General features: G+C 39.2%; 1 protein-coding gene across 3 annotated transcripts in view; it reads right to left on the reverse strand.

Moving 5' to 3' along the window:
• Window positions 1–4738: 4738 nt before the first annotated feature.
• The window catches only part of LOC125247079, a 53227-nt gene continuing 32459 nt past the window's right edge, over window positions 4739–25506 (reverse strand). The window contains exons 1-9 of one of the 3 annotated variants that reach the window (XM_048158260.1): window positions 12776–12987; window positions 7311–7634; window positions 6869–7213; window positions 6592–6636; window positions 6368–6445; window positions 6135–6163; window positions 5695–5748; window positions 5386–5457; window positions 4739–5244 (exon numbers count right to left, since the gene is read on the reverse strand). In XM_048158260.1, coding sequence (XP_048014217.1) covers window positions 5125–5244; window positions 5386–5457; window positions 5695–5748; window positions 6135–6163; window positions 6368–6445; window positions 6592–6636; window positions 6869–7213; window positions 7311–7634; window positions 12776–12836 — 1128 coding nt within the window. In that variant the 5' untranslated portion in view covers window positions 12837–12987 and the 3' untranslated portion in view covers window positions 4739–5124. Of the gene's footprint in view, window positions 5245–5385; window positions 5458–5694; window positions 5749–6134; window positions 6164–6367; window positions 6446–6591; window positions 6637–6868; window positions 7214–7310; window positions 7635–12775; window positions 12988–25506 lie in introns of those variants that run through there. The other 2 variants (XM_048158269.1, XM_048158253.1) reach the window with 2 other exon arrangements.

Raw genomic sequence — 25506 nt, forward strand, 5'->3', positions numbered from 1 at the left:
TTTTTTAGAGCTGAAAAAGTCATGGAAATTAATAAAATCTTAAAAATCATGGAAATTATTTTTAATTGAGATCATTTTTACTAGTTATATCTAATTTATTATATGAGGTAGAAATTGCTGATTATTATTATTATTTTATTTTTTTATTTTTTTTTGAGTAAAAACAAAAAAATAAAAGTAAAACAACTTTGCATCAGATTTTTGAATGGCAATTTGACACACATTATGATTGCTATTTTCAAAGTTTCATTGACACAAAAACTATACAGCAAGCAAACACATTAAAGGAAAGTGAATCATTGCCTAAACATAAAATAATGAGTGTCCATATAAAGGTCATTTGTTTATTGTATCTCTGCAATTATGATAATGGAATCATCATCATACAGATTATTCAATAATAATAATAAAGTCTGAATGAAGTTTTACAGTGACATTTTCATCTATTCCAGAGTCAAGACTTTCTCACAATATTAAGATGGTTGATATCCATCCTACACTTCCGTAACTAAAATAGTGAATTAATTATAGCTGATGTAGTGTTTTCAGAGCTGTGATCTCACTGTTGAGGTTTAGAAACATGTTACTCAGAACTCAGTTAGTTTAACCACACAGAGCAGTGATCAACTCTGAACCAGTTTAGACTGAATCATTCTGATGTCACTTCCTCTTCTTTTTTTAAGTGCTGCTGCACTACATTCATAGTTAACAATAGCAGAAGTTCAGCCTGTTTAATGCACTGAATTTTAACCCAGTTTTCAGTTTCAGTTTATTTATTTGTAAAGCACTACTAAAACAACAATGTTGACCAAAGTGCTGTACAATAAAGAAATTCTTCATAAAGAAAAAAAAAAAAAAAAAAAAACTAAATAAATTAATAACATCATGACACCGACAAAACATCTAAAACAATACACACAAAAACCAATGCCTCAACACACTGCAGTCTCGAAGGCTAAACTAAGAAGATGTGCCTTCAGACGTTTATGAGTGGAAGATACTCTAATGTGAGCTGATAAACTATTCCATCTCTTTGGTTCTGCCACTGCGAAGGTCCGATCACCCCTCCGCTAGTACCTCATTCTCTGAATAATTAAAACAGACCGGTCAGAAGACCTTAAATTCCCAGGAGGCTTGTGCACCAGTAAGATCTCTGACAGATAAGAGGGAGATAACCCATTCAGGCACTTGTATACAAATATCAGGGGCTTAAAATCAATCCTGTACTGGACAGGCAACCAGCCCAGAGAAGATAAAATAGGAGAAATATGGTTCCACTTGCGTGTCCTCGTCAAGAGCCTAGCAGCAGCATTCTGGACTACTAGCAATCGGTTTAATGCCATTTGACAAACACCTACATACAGAGAATTGCAGAAGTCAAGCCTTGTAAACACAAAAGCATGGATCACCTTCTTACAATCATTAAAAGAAAGAAAAGGTTTAACCTTCACCAATAGTCATAAATTTAACAACTGAGTTTATCTGTTTATCAAATTTTAGGGAATTGTCAAACAGTACCTCTGGATTTTTAACCACAGTTTTACAAAAAGGGGTCAGCTCACCTAAATTGTGGACAGTTCAGGAAGGGCAGGACCACTGAACCAAATAAGCTCCGTTTTCCTCTCATTAAAATTTAAAAAGTTTGCCGACATCCAGGCTTTAACCTCCTTTAAACAATTCACAAGGGAATCCAGAACATTTTCATTACCTTTCCTCAGGGGAAAGTAAATTTGCGTCTCATCAGCATAAAAATGAAAGGAAATCCCATACTTGTGAAATATTGTCTCTAAAGGTAAAATATATAAGGAAAAGAAAATAGGGGCAAGAATGGATCCTTGAGGGACACCGTAAGTCAACGGGGCAGAAGATGAAAACGCCTGACCTAAATTAACAGAGAAACTTCTATTCGATAAGAAAGATCTAAACCACTTAAGAGCAGTTCCCTGAATACTGCCACTTCCTCAAGGCGTGAAACAAGGATCCCATGATCAATCGAATCGATCAACCCTCCACAGTACAGAGTTTTAATTAAAGTAACCAAAATCAGCCTCACTGATTTGAGGATAAAGTTCAATAAAGCCTGTTCTTCAATTGTAAGAATTGAAAATATCCAAAGATATTTTAAAATGAACAAAGACGTTTGCTTTACTGTTTCACATCCCTCTCTCAGTGACTTTTCCACTGACTCGGACTTGACCTTGACTGAGTACCTTGCCCAGGTATGTAATTGTTGCCTTGCCAAACTCACATTTCGTCAGATTTATGGATAAGGATGCATTTGCTAATCGCTTCAAATACTGTTTGAATACTGACGCTGAAATGTTGCCGGAGCGTTCCGCAATCCGAACGGCATAACCTTATATTGCAGGAGATTATCAGGAGTTACGAAGGCGTAAGAACATGTTTGACACAAATGTAAAGCAACACTTTACTAGGGTGACCACCTGGCTGTTGATCTGTTGCAGGACAATAGATGTGATTTCGGGACAATGTGGGACACGTGTGAGACAGATAAATGTACTACTATTACGCTATGTGAATACTGATTAACATTCATAGGCAAACTTGTTTATTTTCTGCCAGTGGGTGCCCAGTGCCCACACTATAATGCTGTGCTTCTGGCAAGTGTGACATGTGCAGCAAACAGCCAATCACACGGAACAAGGAGAACATCAGTTTGATTCACTTCTCGTGATAGAGACTCGCAATTCGATTAAGAGATCGTTATGAAAATGTGAAATTAAATGCATTTACAAAGCAGGAATAAACACTGCTGCAGTGAAAGTTTGAGAAGCAGCTGAAAGAAATGATCTGACTATATCAATGCATGTGAATCAATCAAACAGACTGAATAATTAATATAGTTTCACAAAGAGCTCAAAAGAAAAGCTTGAGTTATTTTGATAATAGTGATGGGAGAAATGAAGCTTTTTTTAAAGATTTGAATCAACTGAACCAATTGCTCATTGTTTGGAAGCGTTCAAACATCACTCGCTGGTGACCCCTGCTGGTCAGAACAGTGTTACTACAACAAAAGCTCAGGACAAACATGCATAAAACACCTTTTACAAACCCATTGCAAATGTTTTATTGAAAGTCAAATCTATCAAATGCAGTCAACTAATCATCTAATAAGATTAAATATCAAGTATCAGTGTGTAACCCAGTAGAACAACATTTTACAGGTAATGGGTTTATTTCAATTTAATTAATCTTGATGTGTTTGGTTCTAGCTCAGAGCTAAAATATGAATGAGTATATTGTTTATGTATTGCTGTATAAAATGTGTGTATGCGTGCCTTTAATAACACAAGCATATATCAAGTTTGATTGTTATACACATGTGAAAAATGTGGTTTTAACCTACAGTTAGATGTTTCTTTGTTTTATTGGTTTATGAACGTTGAGTCCCGCCTCACCTGTGTGTTGATTAAGGTGAGTGATGGAGAAGAGAGAGTTTGACAAGTGCAGCGGATCGGAAAGAGAAGCAGATAGATCGCAGTACACTTTAATTGGCGTTGTTTTAATAGATTATTCAGTGTATTAATACATTGAATTGTGTATATTGTCGTGATTAAGTACATCACCTGAAGTATTGCATTATTGGTGTAGTGATATTGTGTTTATTGGAGATTTAATAGAAATGTGATTGTGTGAATTACATTCTGAACCATTTGTCTTTTTGAGATCATTTTAACCCTTTTTATTGTTTAATTAAATTCTTTCTTTTTTTTTTCTTTGTGACATCAGAGCGTCCTAACTTCAACATCTGTAGGCATATAGAAATTTAATCTGATGCGCTGCCCTTCTTAATCAGCATAAAGACAGGTAGGGGGCGTTACATGTGTAATATGTGGTGTTTTATTAAATTTCAGGGCTTGTTTTGTTTGTTCAATGGACACTCAGCTAAATGTGTGTGTGTGTGTGTGTGTGTGTGTGTGTGTGTGTGTGTGTGTGTGTGTGTGTGTCTAATTACAGACACAGCGTTTTTAAATGGTCCCAATAGCTTTGTCTTTATTGCAATCAATAAAACTGGTTTATTGGCAAATTAGGTAAATGTGATAACTGCATTAAAATATGAATACAACATTAAAAAGTCAAACATTGATGGTTTTGTGTCGATGTACAGCAACTACAGAATGAACAGCTTCAGTTTCACCGGAAATGCCCGAGCTGGCTTAACCACAACCAGGAAGTAACCGTGAATATAGTCTTTGTTTTCATTAATTGTTTTCATTATTTGTTTACAATTGTCTTCATCGATTGTTTTGTATTTTTTGGAGATATTTTTAAAAAATGTATTTACCTCCTAAATTATTTTTATCATAATGTAATTGAATAATATTATTTAAGCACATTATTTCATGTAAATACAAATAACTCATTAAGAACTTGTTAAAACAACTCAAAAAGTCTCACATTGGGTGTCTCTGCTGACTTATATAACAATATATGACATGATATTTCATGACTTTTGCCACTAGATGGCTTTTAGCTCTATATGGAGCAAACGAACTGTTCCTCTGGGTCCTACAGTCAGTTTTTCCTCAGTTTTTTTCTTCAGTATGCATTCAGGTATATATTTATACATTATAAAATAATTTTTTGGGGAGTAAAGTTTCAGCATTTTTAGTTTTAATTTTGAGCATTTTTTAGGTTTGTATTTATACTGAAGTGTCAGATAATAATTCAAGTTATGAAGGTGGACAGCAGGGGAAAAACAACAACTAAAAACAAGTAAAACTTTGAAGAATATTTATTTGAAAGTGCTGTTAATTCAGAATTTTAAAAATGCTGTTATAATTTCACCATTTATTTGACATTTAATGAGAATGATATAAGAGAGTAAAAGTGTCGTCATTTTCTAGACTTTGTCCAAACCTGCAGCTCTGAATGAATAATAAAGACACTAGCATTAACTGATCAACAAGCAGACAGAAACTATACAAAAAACATGCTGAACTGAGAAAAATAAGCAATAACTACAAATAAATCAGAGCATCACTTGGGTTTGTTTGTGAACATGTAAAAGACATTGAAAGTATTTATAATGGCACTGAATGACACCATTAGGACTCAGTTCTATTAGATTCATATTCTTCTGCTCATGTGGTTTTTGTGTCATTATTTGACTGATTTGTGATGGTTCTTGTTCACAGAGGCATAAAGTTCACTGCAGTTTTCCTGAGATCCAGCTTTTGCTCCTCTGATGGAAGCATAAGTCACTTTATCATCACAGCGAACCTGAATGAACATCACAGTTATTGTTTCAACACACAATTATTACAGCATGATGTTTGAGCTCAATTCATGACACAAATTCAGAAGAAAACACAAACTATCATGTTGAGAGAAGCTGGACAACATCAAGGAAGTGTTTCTCACCTTCTTCTTTTGCTCTTGGTTTTTACTGTACGCAGTGACCTCAGAATAAGTCACATGATCATCCGTCTGCTCCTAAACACCAATGGAAATATGACAAACCAAGATATTAAAGGCCGTTCCATCACTTTACACAGGTGCTGCAAATGTTTCAGGTAAAATATGTGTAAAACGAGTATCATGTGACAACTTCATCCACAAGTTTAGATTAAATCTATTATTCAGACATGACTGTAGTAGACTGAGTTCAAATCTGGCAGTTCCAGTTGTGTCCTCTAGGGGTGTGTGTGCTTATGTTGAGTGTGAATTTACCTGTTGAAGAAGAGTGTTCTGTCCTGTTGGATAGACAGGTCGTGTTTGATGATCCTGTAAAAAGAGCAGTTATTAGTAAAATCCTCCTCCTGCATTCTCCTCTCTTGTGTGGTTTATTGATGCCAAGTTTCACAATGACGTTATGATGACAGATCCTTGAGCTCCATGAATGGATGTTACAGGAAAATCACCACAGTGTCAAATATACACAAATATACACAGATTATTGAAGATGAATCATATTGTTCACTGGCAGCAGATGAATGTAAATGTTGATTGTGTCGTTGGTTCATCATATTTATTCTTATCTGTGAGTTTTAGAGCAGAAACAGTTCAAATACACTAACCTGTCATTATATAATCTGACTAATACGAGTGTCATATTTCAGGATCAGAGCTTATAAACACTAATAACTCATGGATCGACCTACAATACTCACCTCAGAGTCATCAGTTCCTCTTCTGTTATCTGAAACATAACGTCAAGAGAATATTGACAATCAAACACACAATACAGTCTCCAATTAACACTGATTTTAGAAGAATTCTAGTGCTGTAGAATAGAAACATTAAACTCTGTCTGAGAGGAATTCTGTCTAAATTACACGTTTATTTCATCAGATGTTTTGGACTTTTTGTCTGTTATATAATATGAGAAACTGTAAAAACTTACCGTCTCTTTTTCTGCGAATCATCCAGAGAATAAGAGCAGGAAGGAGAACAGCGAATGAAGCGACAACAATCACAATCACTGAGAGAGAGACGATATTACAGTCATATTAATACTGATGTCCACTCAGCTCATTTTCACTACAATGAGTTCATTTAGATCCTGATTCTAGAAAAACTCCAGAGTGTGAAAACAAGCACTGAAATGAGGATGATCTTCATACACACCTAGAGAAGTTGGAGTCAGTGTTGATGCTGTAGTTGATGGTACAACTATTAAAAACAAAGATCATATTTGAATGCATGAACACAAACACATTTCTTTCACAAACTGAGACTGATTCACACTAACATGAGATGACTTGTTTAATAAATCAATAATTTAAGCTAAAAAAACTAAGCTAAAAGAGTTTGAGCTGCTGACTGGAATCAGAAGATGAATGTTCAGATGTTCATCTGTAGGACATTAACATCATATTTTACAGTAGTAATAGTTGTTTCTCACCTGAATACTTGACAGTGTATCTGACTGAGGTCTGGAGTTGATTTCTGAGAGTAAGCTGACATCTCCACTCTCTGTTGTCATCTTCATTCAGGAGTGTTGTAGTCAGAGTGATGATACAGTGATCTGATGAGAATAATATCTGATATCTGGAGTCTGTCTTCAGATCAACACCAGCCTGATTCACCCACAACAGCTGAAGACCCTCAGAATGGACCAAATAATCACAGGGGGATCCAGTATATGAATACAACTGACAGGAGAGAGTCACAGAGCGACCTGGACTGATCTCAGTCTGTGAGGATGATGATGATGGTGATGATGATGATGATGATGGAGACACTGAAACTGAACACAAGACACAAATCACAGACTCTTCAATCATCATGTGAGTTTAAAGGGAGAATCTGCTCTTTTTAAATTGATCACATAATCATAAACTCACCATGAAGAACATGCAGATAAACATGTGTATCATTTCCTTGTTTTTGTTGTTGTCCTTCTGGACCTGTCCATTGTTGGCAGATGTAAGATCCATAATCTTCTTCTGTGATGTTCTTGATGTTCAGAGAGCAGTCAGACCCCAGACTCAGTCTCTCTGTGTCTTTATTCTTTATCCCTCCTTTAATCAGTTCAACTGTTGAATGTGTGGATCTGTTACTGTAGGTCCATGTAGTTGATTTGCAGTCGGAAAGAGCATTATTACAGGACAGACGGACATTTTCACCAGAACTGATGAACACATGAGTCTCATTCACTCCACTGGTACCTGAAACACAGTATATTTGACTGATCATTATATTATATTAGGGGCAGTTGTGGTCAGATTTACTAACAGCTTGCTCCAGCACAAAACTCTTTTGGTGTTAAAATCTCCTGTCAGGATTTACTAAAGACACGCAGTGAGAAATTAGCACTGAAAAGGTGTGGACACAGTTATCTTTGCAGCAGAGCTTATTGAATAATGCATTTGTAGGAGTTTCCCTTTCAGACGCCCTGTTTAGTAAATCTGTCCTCTAATGGTTAGAGAGTCTTGTAACGTGAAGGTCATGGGTTCGAGTCTCAGTACAGCAGTAATGTAGGTGTGGGAGTGAATGAACAGTGCTCTCTTCAGCTCTCATTACACTGTAGGACCTAAATCTGATAATTTAAGATACTGAGCTGTTTGATCTCAGAGTAATTAGGTTGACTAATTTTCTTGCTTTGATGTTACGTTGTTTACTTCCTCCAGAAGAAATGAGAAGACCATTCTTCCATTGCATCACCTACACAGTTTATTGACTCCACAAAACACCACCGTGTATAATGTCTCATTTAGTATCCAATACATAGGCCTACTTTAAAAGGAAGTATCACATGTGTTCATCACTTTCGCACTGTTGCGGTCAAAACCTTTTTGCCTTTCTGGGTCAAAGCCCATCTACAGCATTAGGAAGGCTGTCTATATACACAAGCTGTGTCCCAATTCAGGAGCTGCGCACTTCGTAGTGCATGACAGGGGTGGGCCTTTGAAGTGGAGGAAGGTCTAACTGAGGAACAGGATTTACCAGGTCTGCACAGCAAAACCATCCCAAAAGTAGCATCATCACAGAACAAGTAAAAATATCCCAATTCCAAACAATGAGCCGAGCGTTGTTACATGGCTAGCGGCTGTGTGACAGACAGCTGACAGCATACAGGAAAGGGATGCAGAAAAGTTTTATGACTTTCTATTTGGTTTTCACATGCTTCACTGCTGGTGACCATATAAACAGGTAAAACATGTATGTGTAGTGATGTTTGTGACGTGTCTGAAACGTCACCATCATTAAATACATGGCCAATGAGGTACAGCTCTGCTTTTGTATATAAATCTGTTGTTCATGCCCCTTTTCTTTCACTGCTGTGGACTGCAGAGTGTGACGTCGGTCCACAAAGGCTGTGTGTGTGTGTGTGTGTCTCTCCAACCCTCGCTCTGGGCCGCGCTGCTGCTTTGGGTCGGTTGACACTTCTGGTCCAGTGGCTAAGTGGGCCTGACATTTGTTTTCTTTTTGTTTCTTTTGTGGTCATATTATTTTTCGTTTGAGTTAATTAGTTTTTTTTTGTTATTTGTATTGATTTATCTTTTGTATTACTGTCACCAACCCTCAGTTTTGTGATTTTGACTGTGTGATAACAGTCACTATTAATTGGAGTGATTACCGCTATGCGGTATTCGTGATCTCGGTTATATTGAAATCTTGAGCCGTGATCAGTTCTGAGTTTGTGTGATCTTTGTTGTTGTGATTTTTAAACTTATTTTGTTCATTTGAGTATTGCAAGTTTTCTTGGTTTTGTTTATATTTGTTTAGTACATTGATTCTGACTGTTTTGTTTATTTGTTTATGTTGGTTCGGTCTGTTTGTCTTCTAAAGTGACTTTTCCATCTCTTTTCGTATTTTGCAGGAGCTGAGCGTTTCTTGTGTTACAGCCCAAGCCTTTGTATTTATTATTAGGGGCCAAGCACCGAAGGTGTGTAGGCACCTATTGTATCTGTTGGCGTTCTTTTTATTTTCGATTCTTCTTCTTCTTCTTCTTCTTCTTCTTCCGCTCTTGAAGTCTATGGCAGCCCATAGAACTGCTTGCGGGAAAGTTGTAAAATTTGGCACACAGTTAGAGGACAGTCTGACCTTTGTCCATAGCAAATTTGGAGTCTCTAACTCAATCCCTCTAGCGCCACCAGCTGTCCAAATGTTACTTATGTTTATGTTAATAACTTTTGAACCGTAAGGGCTAGAAATTATATTATTATATATATAGAAATCATATTTTAGAAATTATTTTTTCCTCTGATTCCTTGGCTCAAGACAAATCGTTTCATTATTACACCCTATGACATCATTTTCCGTCATGAAAATTTTTCCGCCATTTTGAATTTTCTGAAAAACCTACTTTTTCGAACTCCTCCTAGGCCGTTACTCCGATTTTCATGAAAATTGAACCAGAACCAGACAAAAATCTATGGAATTCAAGTTGATTCCTCAAACCGTTTTCGAAAAACACGTGAACGAATTGTACATAGTGCTTGCGAAAATAGAAGTAAGGCTTTATCTACTGGTAATCCACCTACTGGTGCGGAGATATGAAAATTGCTATGTTGGCTGGCTTCTTGTGCCGTTTTTGTGCTTGGCCCCGTAATTGCTGCTTGCAGCTATATTTATTATTATTATTATTATCATAATTTAGTGTGGTGTATATTTTTCTCTGTGTGTTAATTTGGTCCATTCTCTTCTCCCGAGGGTAAGCTCCGCCCCTGTGCACCTGTGGCCCATTCATTCACGACGCTCTGGGTTGGATATAAAGCCCCCGGTATACTTCACTTTCCGCGCCCGGATCTTTCAAAGTATACTAAACAATAGCCTTGTCCAAATACCCACCCGAGCGGTCTTTGCACTTGACCACTTGTCTACTTACATGACGTATTTCCTGTATTTGGCTCAAATGTTCAAGTGGGTGTGAAGACCGCAAGTGTGTGTAGAACTTTTGATTGCCTGATGGGACACACTAACAGTCCTGCAAAAAATGCAAGCGTTTGCAGCTTCTTTTTTTTTTTAATTATTATTTTCAGTGCTCTGCATTTTAAAATTAATTTCTAAATGTCTGTTCAGTAGTCGCTATGTAACTATCAGAAGACACAATTTAAAATGGTGATGCTTCTTTGAAAAAGCAGTTACAAATGATGTACAAAATACACATTGCCCACTCATCTGTGCATCAATAAAATGCGCAACACTTTATATTTTACTACCAAATTATATGTATTATAATTAATTTAACTTGCAGTTGAATGTTTTTCTTGACATCTCGTGATTTCGGGGCATGTGAGTTCCTGAACATAATGCATGATGGGATACGCTTAGCCTCGAATACTGCTCAGAAGCGGTGTTCAGGATAGTGTGGGTTTAGTGTGCATTAAGGGCACTGCACTTGGGCATTTTTAAGACATGGGACAGTCTTGCGCACTTACTTCCTGTCGCGTGCATGAGCACTCAAGTGGCCAAGACCGCAAGTGTGGGAATTTGGACCATAGATATACATAATAAAGGCTAGATGTCTTACGGCGGAGTCTCTAACGTCATCATCGGATGCCATCTTGTCACAGGCAAGCTTTCTGGCGGACTCTGTGGTACCTGATGTAAGGTGAGTGATCTGCACGAACACAAATGCTCTTATCTCGCTGAAATCTTGGCGGATTTACAAATGGTTTGGTTTCTTACAAACGTTATTAACGTGGCTATAATTCTGGATGCTTGAACATGTTGAAATTGCAGCTTTTCTTTTCGAAAAACGACTTAATCTTGCAGCATAGTTGTGTATCACGGCTACTTGCAAGTTATCAAGGCTGAGACTACAATCGAGCGATTCAGTTAGCCTATAGGTTTTACTGACACCAATAACGATTTAATGACAGCTAATCTTTTGTCTAAATTACAATCTTTGTGGATGTGGTTGTAGTTATTAGCTGGCTAATAACAAGAAGCTTTGAGTGAGACCTAGTAGTGAGTTAAGCTGCTACCCAGCAATTTTACATCAGTGGGAGAGGCAGAATTGCTCTTTCTTTTCAATATAACTTAAGTTGCACATGATTTCCAATCGGTTTTGGTTTGTTAAAAACATCTTACATTATGATACAGGAAATTGCTGGCTTTATAGGAGAAGATGCCAGACTTTAGTGCAGCCTAGTAAATGGCCTAGCCCTGAAGAAGTTAAAATAAATGTAATAATTCAAATTATTTTATTATAATAGTAATATTCATATTATAAGTGTGTGTGTGTGTGTGTGTGTGTGTTTAATACTCACTGCTGTGTGTGGATGGGTTAAAAGCAGAGCAGAAATTTTCACTTTATATTTCGCATAAAAGGCTGGATGCCTTTAAATTTTACATTTGGACTGAGTGGTTACACGAGACCAGAGGACCAAGATTAATAAAACAATGGTGAAGAATCTGAGTGTTTTATTTGACAAAGCTTTTAAATTTGATGAGCAAATAAATGCTGTTGTCAAATCCAGCTTTTTCCACTGGAGACTTCTGGATAAAGTCAAGACGTTTCTCTCTTTTAAGGAGCTTGAGAAAGTCATTCATGCCTTTATTTCTTCAAGTCTTGATTATTGTAATTCTCTGTATAGAGGAGTTAGTCAGACAGCGTTGTCACGTTTGCAGCTGCTTGATGTTGACAGGGACGTAAAAACAAGAGCATTTTACCCTGATTTTATCTTCTCTTCATTGGTCACCAGTACGTATCTGAATAGAATTGAAGCTTTTGTTGTTGTTTTTAAGTCTTTAAATGGGTTGGCACCACCTTACCTCACAGACCTTTAAAACAGCAGACATCTTCTAGATCTCTTAGTTCCTCTGATCAGCTGCTTCAATTGTTTCTAGATTAAACTCAGGAGTGACAGATCTTCTCTGTAGCTTCATATAGATTGTGAGATCTTTTACCCTCACATGTTAGAGTGGATCCAACTATATCTAGTGTTAAAACTCAGTTAAAACTCATTTATTATCTCAAGCTTTTAATTCTACTGGGTATTGAGGACTGTTTTACACTGAATTTCTGTGTTTACATAAACTATATCAGCATAAAAAACTGATGATTCAAATACCATCATTTCTCATTAATGAACACAATCATCTCTCTCTCCAGAATAAAGTGTTTGTCTTGATCATGTAGCTGTTGAAATCTCTGAATATGAAGATAATTGTTGATCATCAGATGTTTGAGTGACTCTATGTCCAGTATCAGGAATAATACAGTATGATCTGTATGTATCAATACACAACTCTGAGATCACAACGTGAATGTGTGCAAGAATAAACTGAGCATGTTCAAATCAACTCTTTCCAGACTAATTCCACTAAATGTCTTTAGAGAAAATCCAGATTTCTTTACCTGTGAGAAGTGAAGAGAGAATGATCAGTCCCAGCAGACACAGATCACACTGATCAGCCATTTTCTGTTTCTGTCAGTCTTTCTCTTCATTATATAGTTACAGCTCTTTCTTCAGACAGGAAGGGCTGGTCGTGTCTAAAGAAAGAACTTCCTCTGATCTGAACTGAGTGTAGTTCTGGTATATAGTTGTCATTTAGTGACACGATGCCAATGCATAATGGAGAAGTGTTGATTTGTTCTTCACTGATGTTTAAATGTAATGTACATGTGGCGACCAGGGCGGGCGAGAGCCGTGAGGGAACGGCGCGAGGCCGGTGAGGCAAGTGATCTCTCGCCCGCCCTGGTCGCCACAGTACAGTACACTTCTACTGTAACAGGAACAGTCCCTGAAGATCAACTCATGGTTGATGTTCAAGAGCACAATGGTAACAGCTCAGGGAGTTTAACCTACAGTCATTCTGTTTCCACACAGACTTTGACACGACAGCAGCTGTCAAACATGTTCTTCAAAGTGCATATTATAAACCAACACTGGCTCAACACACATCTGATCTCCGCACAGTTCTTTGCATTACTGTTAGTTTTCACTTCTTCTTTTAGCAGTTTCCTACATGCAGTTCAAATCTACAAATAAAAACATTAAATTATTAGTGATAAAAGTGGTTTGTTAATAAAAGAATATTCATTATAAATTTTATAAATATCAGTTGTTTTAAAGCAGATAAATCAAGTGTAGAGTCAGTTCTGGCAGGTCACGTCAGTCAAACTCTCATCAGCTGACTGTCAGGTGACTCACGTCTACCTATAGGAATACAACGTCTATCACAGCATCCATACATAAGCTCCTCAGTATTATCAGCAGCTATCGTCTTTCTCAGGAGATAATTAAATGGTGAATTCGACAAGCAAAAGAGCATAATTTCACTAGGAAGTGTGCAATCAGGAATTAGCGAGAGGGATTCGTTCCTCACATGGATTTCACCTCTTGAACACACAAATTCACCACATTGATTATATATAACACATTGATCATAAGCAGTCTGATTTGGAAGTGACTGAGTTAGCATTGCTTCTCGCATCGCTGCTATTAGCTATGGACTCACTGAAGTTATACTAATATGACTGAAGAACAAGTTCAGATGGATCTGCACTCCCCGCATGAAGAAGGGATCAAGAGAAGATCAAGCATCCACGTCACAGCCGGCTATTTCACTGTCCTTCATCTCTGAATGTTTTCAGAAGTGCAGGTAAGTTGGTATGTTTTGAAGCTGGGATAACGTGAAATAAACCAACCAGAGTCTCGTCTCCCATTCCCTTTAAAAGCCAGTTGTGCTCACGCCATGGTGCATTCGCTATTTACAAGATGGAATTTGCAAGCAGAAAAACTGAACGCATCTATAGTGAGGAAACGGATCTGCTCGTGAGCGAGGTTAAAGCGTGTGAGTAGATCATCTACCTAGAAATGTACTCTTTTTTCACCTGGGGGGCAGCGAGGTGGAACTCAAGGGTCCGACCCGGGAGGCATAGTGTCCTGGAGTAGAGGCAGGGACTGCAAACTCCTGCATTGTGGTGAAAGAAGAGGAGGATGAGAGAGTGAGGAAGCATAGCACTGTGAAACCATACCCCTTGTGACCCAGAGATTAAGGAAACTGCTCAGAAACTCTTTTGCAAAACAAAACTGAAGATTCTCCACCTGGTCCTCCTCCAGGGGAAAGAGTTGAGAGTTGGCTGAGATGGGGTGTGTCGCCTTCCTGCGGCAGCTCAACAGACCTCGTCTGACCAAGAGCCTACATGGTGACTTTCATCACCCTGAGGGGAAGATCCATCGCCGTATACAGTTCCTGCATCAACCCGAGTTCAGAACTACCTTCATGCAGCTCTTTTGGTGCTTCAGACTGGTGTACCTGCAGGAGGGCCATAGCATGCAAGGTGGAGGCAGCCTGTCCGGAGGCACGATAAGCTTTGGTGGCAAGAGCGGCCGAGAACTTACAGGCCTTATGGGCTTAAATGCACCACAATTGCATGCTCCACCTGAGGAGTACTCTGGGTTCAAGCCAAAGTTCAAGATCGGAGCCCTCCTTCAGACAGCACACCAGATAAACACTATATCTGATTTGATGCAAAAACAAAAAAATAAAAGAAAACTTTGCATCAGATTTTTGAATGACAATATGACACACATTGGACTTATGATTGCTATTTTCAAAGTTTCATTGACACAAAAACTATACAGCAAGAAAACACATTAAAGGAAAGTGAATCGTTGCCTAAGCATAAAATAATGAGTGTCCAGATAAAGGTCATTTGTTTGTTGTATCTCTGCAGTTATGATAATGGACTCATCATCATACAGATTATTCAATAATAATAATAAAGTCTGTATGAAGTTTTACAGTGACATTTTCATCTATTCCAGAGTCAAGACTTTCACACAATATTAAGATGGTTGATATCCATCCTACACTTCCGTAACTAAAATAGTGAATTAATTATAGCAGTTCTAGTGTTTTCAGAGCTGTGATCTCACTGTTGAGGTTTAGAAACATGTTACTCAGAACTCAGTTAGTTTAACCACATAGAGCAGTGATCATCTCTGAACCAGTTTAGACTGAATCATTCTGATGTCACTTCCTCTGTAGTGCTGCACTACATTCAACTCTTTCTTTTCAGTTAACAGTAGCATTAGTTCAGCCTGATAAATGCACTGAATTTGAACCCAGATTTAATTAAAGTAACCAAAAAGTTTACAGTTCCCTTTCAAAAGGGAACTCAACCCTGCGCTTGGAATTGCGCTATGGGGAACATCACTCGTGACTCGTGTTCGAAATGCCAAAATCACAACACTCCAATCCTATTGGCCGGTGACAGCCTATGACGTCAAACGGCGTGAACTGTGACATATAAAGGGAGCGCCTGGGGAAGCAGCCAAACATCTTCTCGTCTTTTCGGGACTGTTTTGTTCGTGCCATTGTTTCACAAACTCCGGAAGGAAATTACTCCTTTTATATCTGCAATCGTCCAGGAGGAAGTGTTCATCCGTGTCCCAGAGGTTTGACACTTGATGTACATTTTTCTGGAACTTTTCTGTCTGGAGAGGAGCGAACGCATAGACGATGCTTGAGGGCGGCATCTATGTGTGTTTGTCTATTGCTCACTGTGAGCGTGCGCGGACGACTCCCCTGTTTGGACGCTCCATTCTCGTTTGACACTCTTCCTGAGGGATCATGGATCCCCTCCCCCCACCGTTGTGTTTATAATCGATCCCCCAGCCTGGGCCGCATTAATGCACGGGCTTACCTGGGCTTAAGCCCAGGGCCCCGGGCTGAGGGTGGGCCCTGGTGATGCCGGAAAAAATATAACCGCATTTTATAATGTGATGACTGTACCTTTAACATCGCTTTGCTTTGAATACATGTGCGGTCCTGCGCATGAAGTGCATCATGATGCGCCGCGTCTAGCAGCAAGCAACTCACAGTATCAGTATCTGGACAACGCGGACAGACCCAGTGGCGCTGCCTGTGTACGTACACTCATAGGGCTCATTCACACAGAACACGTTTTTGATTCTGTATGTCAGACAGGGTTGGCCTAGACTATGTTTGGCCTTTGCTAAATTAGTATGGCCTCCTTGGTGGCGTCAGGGGTGAATTTATCCCCTAGTGACTGGCCGGGATTCCTTTGGTTCCCTGGCCACATTCCCTTTAAGTGACCACTTCCTACGGGTCACAGATGCCTTTAGCAGCCTTGGCAGGCCTTTTGCGAAAGGCCTCTTTTAGGCTCAGCTTGGGCAATTGGCCGTAGGGAATGCTGTCACTAGGGCTGTCGCGATAACCGCAATTTCGTAATACCGCGCTTTTGACGAGCCAACCGCAGAACACTGCAAAAACCGCAGCAACCGCGATATTTGCATGTTTTCTATTTTTTGAAAGGCTATGTCCTTCTCGTTTTCCACTTCATACACATGTACTAAATATTAAATAAGGTAACAATGATAGCATAATGTGTACCATGGTGATTTGTAAAGAGGCAGATGTGCACTAAACAAGCCTAAACAGACAGTGAATGTGAGAGAGATCGACTGAGCGCGTGCGATTACCTGCGTCTGTCCTTCAGGCCGAGACATATATTCGTGAAAAAAAGTTGTCGTGTCCAAGGATAGCGAAATCTCTGCCTTAGCATCGAAGCATTACTGGTCAGCTGAGCCTTATAAAGTGGCGCTCAACGTTAAAATGATTTCAACAGCTTGTTTCATTTCATCTCTCTTTTGAATGAATCTGCGTTTTTGAACGTGCAGTTGAATGAACGGTTTAAAGACTCAAAGACAGTCCCTTGCCGCCACCTTGTGTCACAACAATGTAACTGCACTGAGTGACAGCCCGTCTAGAACGCGCAGAGATGAGTAACGTTAGTTCTGCTTATACTCGTGAAATATCAGCAGAAAGTCTTGTTTAGTCAGATTCGAGGATCGAAACTAACTATTATACATACAACAATAGCTCTACCATCTTATTGTCAGGTTTATGTTCTGTTTTGTAGACCCTTATTTTGACATTCTCTTTACTTCAATGCTCTATTTAGTTTCGTTATTGAATATGACCTCTCTCTCTCTCTCTCTCTCTATATATATATATATATATATATATATATATATATATATATATATATATATATATATATATATGGCGGTAATACCGCATATCGCGCTATTGAGCCACTCAAAAATACCGCAAGGGAAATTCCTTAACCGCGACAGCCCTAGCTGTCACTGACAGCCTTGGAGAGTTGCTCCCGGTTTTTCCCTGGAACTGCCGGACGTTTGTCCAGACTTCTTGGGCATGCGCTCTCCTTCAGCATCGGCGCAATTCCAAGCGCAGAGTTGAGTTCCCTTTCTAAAGGGAACGTCTCAGGTTACGCATGTAACCATGGTTCCCTGAGAACAGGGAACGAGACTCTGCGCTTCCCTTCCATGCTTCGGGATGCCTGCGGAACAGTCCCTCAAAGATGAAAAGGTGTCCGACTGCTTCCTCGGCGCTCCCTTTATACGTCACGGTTCGCGCCGTTCGACTTCATAGGCTGTCACCGGCCAATAGGATTGGAGTAGTGTTGTCACGGTACCAAAATTCCAGTAGTCGGTACCGATACCATGAAAATGTTACGGTTCTCGGTACCAATTTCGGTACCACAGCAAATCTATTGGAACTATTTTAAAAACATTAAATATGATTTGGAGTGTGTGTGTGTTTGTGTGTGTATATATAGGCTACCTCAATGAAATAAATTTTGAAATATAAATAAATAAATAATTAAATGCTCAAACATCCATTGTGTACTGTTGAAAAAAACAGCATATGCTGGTAAGGTAGGTTTTGAAGCTGTATGCTGGTCAAATGCTGGTCCTAAACTGGTCCTGCTGGTCTAGTCCTAAGCTGGTCCTGGACCAGCATAAACCAGCTCAAACCAGCATACCAGCTTCAAAACTTACTTTACCAGCATATGCTCAATATGCTCATGTTTTTTTCAACCGGGGTAACAGACGTGCGTGTTTATTCAGTCAGAGAAACAACACACTACAGCCTGTAAAACTATGAAATAAATATCGGTAAATAATGGTAACCTAATAATAAGAAAGTTACAACTGACAACTGACAACTGACACTTGTTGTAAAAGGTCTGAAGAGCGTGTTTTATCCTCCGCAGGGGCAAGACATTCAGGCTATGTTTGATTTAGCGCTGCCAGACAAAGCGAAAGTAAAAATCACCAGCGTATGAAACGCGATATATACAAATAAACTTGACGCGCCTTATAAAGTCTAATAACAAGCACAAACTCTGTTAAATAGAAACTGACGTGCAAGCAAAAAGGTTTCTGTCCTACGGTGTTTTTTCTACTTTACCACAGTAAATAATGTGAATAGCCTATAATAGGCCTAATACGAACGAAAGAAACCTTTATAATCCCCTGCGTGAGTGAAGATTTGGGAAAAGAAACAGAATCCATGTTCAGTGGAATAACTAATGAAATATTGTTAAATTCTCTGCTAATCAGGTGACCAGATCGCGATTCGGAAAACAGAATACAAAGCTTAAATGTATGGACTCACGTACCTCTGTCATTCGGCATTAACCAAAATGTTTCCATGGATGCGATGTCACATTTAATTGCCAACTTATTATTTCTTCTGTAAACAAAGCTTTGTGCTTCACTCGTGTCATATTCAAGTAAATACTGGCACAGTCCTATCAGTGGGTACCGAATATACCCGGATTCTCGTACTACCGGTACTACAGAAATGCTGGTATCGTCACATTTTCAAAATTTCAGTACCGACTTGGTACCGAAGTACCGGTACTTTTGACAACACTAGATTGGAGTGTTGTGATTTTGGCATTTCGAACACGAGTCACGAGTGACGTTCCCCATAGCGCAATTCCAAGCACAGAGTCTCGTTCCCTGTTCTCAGGGAACCATGGTTACATGCGTAACCTGAGACGTTTCTAACATTCATCTGAATTAAATTTTCAAAGAAATATATCAACAAAAACTTCTTCTGGAAGTCGTTAATAAAAAAAAAAAAAAAAGTTTTGCTAAATGGAAATAGGAGAAATGGTGTAAAAAGTCCACAGGTTGCATTTAAATGAACACACATTTTATTGGTAATGACAGTCATACGTCATGACGACAGACGTAACACGACACTGTCATTATTTTTACACCATCTAGAGGGCGCATGACTTTAAAATGTAAATATAGGTCGTAATTAGTGGTTAGATGTGTGTTGAGTCAGTGTGGTTTACAATATTTTCACACTGAAGAACATGTCTGACACAAATGTAAAGCAACACTTCACTGTGGAACAGTATATATCAACTCTAGCAGAATTTAAACACTGAGTCGGTCAGATCAGAGGAAGTTCTCAACCACAGGAGGAGCTGTAACTATAATGAAGAGGAAGAGTGAGTGTACTCTTGTTTCTCCAGTTCGTTGTGCCTCTTGTGTTGTTACTGTTGTTCCTAATAGTGATGGGAGAAATGAAGCTTTTTAAAGCTTTGAATCAACTGAACCAATTGCTCCTCAAGCTGATTCATTGTTTCAAAGTGTTCAAACATCACTCGCTGGTGACCCCTGCTGGTCAGAACAGTGTTAATGCAACAAAAACTCAGGACAAACATGCATAAAAACACCTTTTACAAACCTAATGCAAATGTATTATTGAAAGTAAAATCTATCAAATGCAGTTAACTAATGATCTAATAAGATTAAATATTAAGTATCTGTGTAATATGTTTTCTTTTATCAATTTTCAGGGCTTGTTTTGTTTGTTCAATGGACACTCAGCTAAACAGCCAATCAGAAACTATTAACTACTATGTTACGTCCTGAGACGTATTGTGTATGTGTTTTGTTGGTTCCTTCTTTCTTTCTTTCTTTCTTTCTTTCTTTCTTTCTTTCTTTCTTTCTTTATTTCTTTATTTCTTTCTTTCTCTCCCTTTCTCTTGTCCTTTCTTTAGGATTGCATTCTACCAAAGTGATCTCCAGATCTGATTGGTGCTAATGGGACCAGGGAGCAGCTATAAATGGATCTGGAAGGCCTGAAGAGGGAGCTCTGCTCAACTTGTGATTCCCTGTTGTTTAATTGCACATGTGCTGTTGTGTGTTTGCTGCAGCGTGTTGTTGCTGTTAGCTTGCTTGTTGATCTGCCTGTTGTGTGCAGTGTTATTTTTAGATTTGAGTTGATAAGTTGTTGTCAATCTCATTTTCCCTTTTTTATTTTTTATTTTTTTTGTAAAATATTGTAATTATTTTTTCCACACCAGGAAGCTGTAGGGGGTGAGTGCCATTTCCTTTGTAAATACTGTTTTCTCCTGTTTTTCATTAGATGGGGAATTAGGATAATTTCTTTTCTTTTCTTTTCTTTTCTTTTCTTTTCTTTTGTTAGGGAATTTAGGTTTTTCTGTTAGGAGTTTGTGTGGTGTTTGTTTGTTGTTTTGGCTTTTGCTCACCCCTGAAGTTGTGCTTTCATTTGTGGTTTTGTAAATAAAAGTGTAAAAAGGATCTTTGATTTCAATTGCAGTTTATGTTGCGGCCTCACCCTAGACGGGGTCGTAACTACTATTATTTATTTTAATTATACTAATGATTAATTAAAACATCTGTAAATGTATAAAACTGATCAGAGATCAGGTAAACCGGTAAAACCCATAGAGATTGTGTTCAATAGTTCACAGCTGGAGGGCGATCTCAGTAAATCTGCATGATTCATGGGTTCACAGAGATCATCGCCCCCCCCAGCGGCAAAACATTGAAATTACAACACGTTTCATAATTTTGTAACTGGACAGTGCTTTTGTTGAACATACAGAAATGAAGTTCTTTAGACGGGATAAAGAAAGTGAAAGTGATGAAGGTGGACTGGACAGAGAGAAGTTGAAGAGCTTGTGTGACAAGGAAAAAAAAGCACAATTCTGTAGGCAAAATGAGCTCAAAAGGGAAATATTACTAATTAATCATAACTCATTATGATTAATTATAAATATTTGAATTAGTTAATAAAATTATCTTAATGTAGCTGAATTAATATTACAATCAGCTAATCTGTTCAGCCAGAAAACACTCAGTATTGATCGTCAATCATCTTTTCAAAAAGGATATTTTCCGTGGCCATAGAAAAACAATTGCTTTCTTAGCACACATCTGTGATCGTAATCTTTATCAGGGACATTGGTTTATAAGCAGATCAGAATCAACTCGCAAGTTTTATTTAACTAATTCACAAACACATAACTAAACTAACAAACACAAACATACCGTTCTCGCAGTGAGAGTGTGAGAAATGAATCTGAACCGTATCATAACAGGGGGATGAGACAATGAAAGAGTAAATTAACAATCGCTGGACGAACCATCAGTTTCAATACTATAAAGCAGCTTTGTTAAAGGGGTTCACAATCTTAACACTAAATCACTGTTTAGTGGTCAAATGATACTCGCACATGCCTTGGCTGTTGAGTGTCCAGATCTGCAGCAGGGCCGTTTCTAGCCTTTTTGGCACCCTAGGCCAGATCCCTATTGCACTATTATCACTCTAGTATGGGCTTCTCTTTAGTAGAAGAAGAAGTGCACATCAACACGAGACAAGAAAGAGACAGTTGATTTTAACCAGTGGCTACTGCAGCGATACGGCTGTACGCACTGTGTGTACCATGAGAGGGCGCTAATTAATGCTGGGGGTTTATTTATTTATTTATTTTTACATAATTGTTAAAATGATTATGAATCTATCTGTATACTCTCATGACATATTGAGAAAGCATACGAGAATAAATAAAGGTGTGCATTTGTGTGTTTTTACGTTTTAACGTCTTTACGTATGAAGCCCAGTTGCAGTTTAATTCATTTGGTTTGTCAGCATTTCCTAAATATTATGTTTTATTATTTTATATTTTTATTTCATGTGGATTGTTTTCCCCTAAATGTATGTATAAGTTAATTTTGATTGAAAAAGAAAAAGTGTATGTTCATTTGTTATAAGTACTTAGCGGTTGTTGTGCAACGGGATTGGTTGAACGCACAGGTGGGCGGAGACAGAGAGACGACGGGGAAGATGAGGTGATGGCTGTATGATCGAGCATCTAAGTTTAAATAAAGTATTAAAAATACCATTCTACAGCAGTTGTCCAAAAGAGAACTGATTTGAGTTTGGTGTAATGTTGTTTGTGCGTGAGGGGATAGAAATTTCCCTTTGGATCGTCAGATGACAGCTGAATCGCTGATTCCCAAGAAACAGCGCTCATCAGCACGTGAGAAACTCGTGATGGTGGAAAAAGCTTGATACTGACCCAACACCCCGTAAGCGCTCTCTCTTCATCTGTGTGGGTACAGTCCATTGTCTTGTTTTGAGCGTGTGCACATTTACGACATAACGGAAACATAAGTGGCGGATAAACTCTAGCTTTGATAATACCGTAATAATTTTCAATTGGTTCAAAATCTTTGAAAATAATTTTCGGGTGTCTGATCAGATAGCTTTTCCTAGCCTGACAGAAAGGATATAAGCTGGTAAAATCTTTGTAGCTTATTCTCTCACCCTCAACTGTTTTGTGATACAGTTTATAAGCATTAGTACGGCCCCCAAACAGCGCCTCTCTCGGTTTCAGTATCTCGGGCACTGAATAAGTACTGTTACGTCCAAGGATGTATGTTTTTTTATTATTATTATTTATATAAAATGATGTTTGTGGTTGTGGTGTTCTCTCTTTGGTTTTCTCTCTTTTTTTGTGCATGCTTTCCTGACTGGTGCATTTCCTGATTACTATGGCATAAAACTGCAGAGAGGGCATTGACGAAGAGAGAGAGAATGCGGCGTGTGATCTTTCACTCTGCATTCCCAGAGGAGTTTAGCGCTTGTCGCGCTTCTAGTTGTTGTGTTGGGTTACATGAGTTATGTATTCGTTGAGTGGATAACTCCTATCATATATTTGTGGGTAATGTAGGGTGGAGGATTCCAATATCTTTTCTCCTGGTTATGATGTAGTTAAGGAGGTAGGGAAGTTAAATGTTGTTTTGTTTCTTTTTTTCTTTTGGGGATATATAGGTAATTTAGTATTAATTCTTTTAGGTAGAGTTTTTTTTTGTTGTTGTTGTTTTTTTTTGTAGAGTTTTTTTTTTTTTTTTTTTTTTTTTTTGTTAACGACGTTTTAAGAGACATGCTCATTTTTTTCTGTTTTCGTGTATCTGGACAATATCCTGATTTTTTTTCTCCATCTTTCCAGGTGCATGTCCAACACATCACTGTGTCTTACAGCATCTCTTGGAGAACAGTCTCTTTGTAAAGGCAGAGAAGTGTGCTTTTCACGTCAGGTCTGTCACATTCCTTGGCTTGGTTGTATCGGCAGAGGGCATTAGTATGGACCCTGCTAAGGTATGTGCGGTCATCGAGTGGCCCATTCCCGACTCTCATACTGTGCTCCAACGATTTTTGGGGTTTGCACATTTTTACCGTCGGTTCATTTTAAATTTTAGTCAGGTGGCAGCCCCCTTGACTGCGCTCACCTCGGCTAAACCCCATTTCGTCTGGTCAAAGTCCGCTCAAGACGCGTTTGACTTCCTCAAGAGGCTATTCTCCTCAGCCCCCATCCTGATTAGACCTGATCCCGAGAGACAATTTATTGTTGAGGTTGATGCCTCTGACGTGGCTGTAGGAGCGGCGCTTTCGCAGCATTCACCATTCAATGAGAAGGTTCATTCGTGTGCTTTCTTTTCCCACCAACTCTCGCCAGCCGAACACAATTATGATATAGGTAACCGTGAACTTCTAGCCATCCGCCTGGCTCTTGGAGAATGGCTTCACTGGTTAGAAGGCTCCTCTGTTCCTTTCATTGTCTGGACTAATCACAGAAATCTCGAGTACATTCGTTCGGCTAAGAGACTAAACGCTCGTCAAGCTCGTTGGGCGCTCTTCTTTGGCCGTTTTGATTTCTCTATTTCTTTTAGACCTGGCGCGAAGAACGTGAAACCTGACACTCTCTCTCACCAGTTTGGTTCCTCGGAGAGCACCTCCAACCACGGAAACGATCTTGCCAAGGTATTACGTGGTTGGGGGCGTTATCTGGGGAATCAAGAGACAGGTAAAGGCAGCTCTCACTCATGTCTCTGTCCCACGGCTATGCCCCCAGGATCTATTATTCCGCTCGTCCTGCTGTCCTGCGCTGGGGACATTCCTCTAAACTGGTCGTCCATCCTGGGGTAAGGGGCACTCTTGAAGCTATAAGTCAGAGATTGTGGTGGCCCACGAGGGCTCGTGATGTTTGCCGATTTGTCGCTTCTTGTGCCATTTGTGCTCAAACCAAGTTTAGTAGTTCTCCACCCGCTGGTCTTCTCAGGCCGCTTCCGATTCCTTCTTGTCTGTGGTCCCATATTGCTGTGGACTTCGTTACAGGCCTTCCCCCATCCGCCAATAACACTTTTGTCGACCATTTCTTTAAAGCCGCCCACTTCGTCCCTCTCAGTAAACTTCCCTCCACTAAGGAAACAGCGCAGGTAATGATAGAACGCGTATTCAGACTTCATGGGCTCCCCTCTGATATCGTATCTGACCGAGGTCCCCAATTTGCGTCAGAATTCTGGAGAGAGTTCTGCCGACAGATTGGTGCATCTGTCAGGATGCACCAATTTGTTGTCAGGATTCCATCCTCAAACTAATCGGCTGAACGCACTAACCAGATTCTGGGTCACATACTTCGTATGTTAGCTTTTCGCAACCCATCTTCTTGGAGCGAGCAACTGCCATGGGTCGAGTACACCCATAATTCGCTTCCCCCCGCTGTCCACAGGGTTATCTCCGTTTCAGTGCTGTCTCAGGTACCAGCCACCTCTGTTCTCTTCCCAAGAGACAGAGGCATCTGTTCCATCGGTCCAAGCTTTTATGCAGCATTGCTGGCGCACCTGGAGAGTAGTGAGAACCGCGCTATGTCAGAACCAAGAGCGCACACGTCGCGACGCTAATCGAAGTCGCGTCAAAGCGCCCAGATACGTTTTGTGGTCAGAAGATGTGGCTTTCCACCCGTGATTTACCCCTGCAATGTACCTCTCGTAAACTGGCACCATGCTTTATTGGTCCTTTTCCCATCATCAAAGTTCTCAGTCCAGTAGCCGTCAAACTCAAATTACCCCCCTATCTGTGATGCGTTCACCATGTTTTCCACATAGCGTGTATCAAGCCGGTTATTCGTGC

The sequence above is a fragment of the Megalobrama amblycephala genome, linkage group LG1, assembly GCF_018812025.1.
Source record: "Megalobrama amblycephala isolate DHTTF-2021 linkage group LG1, ASM1881202v1, whole genome shotgun sequence".
NCBI lineage: Eukaryota > Metazoa > Chordata > Actinopteri > Cypriniformes > Xenocyprididae > Megalobrama > Megalobrama amblycephala.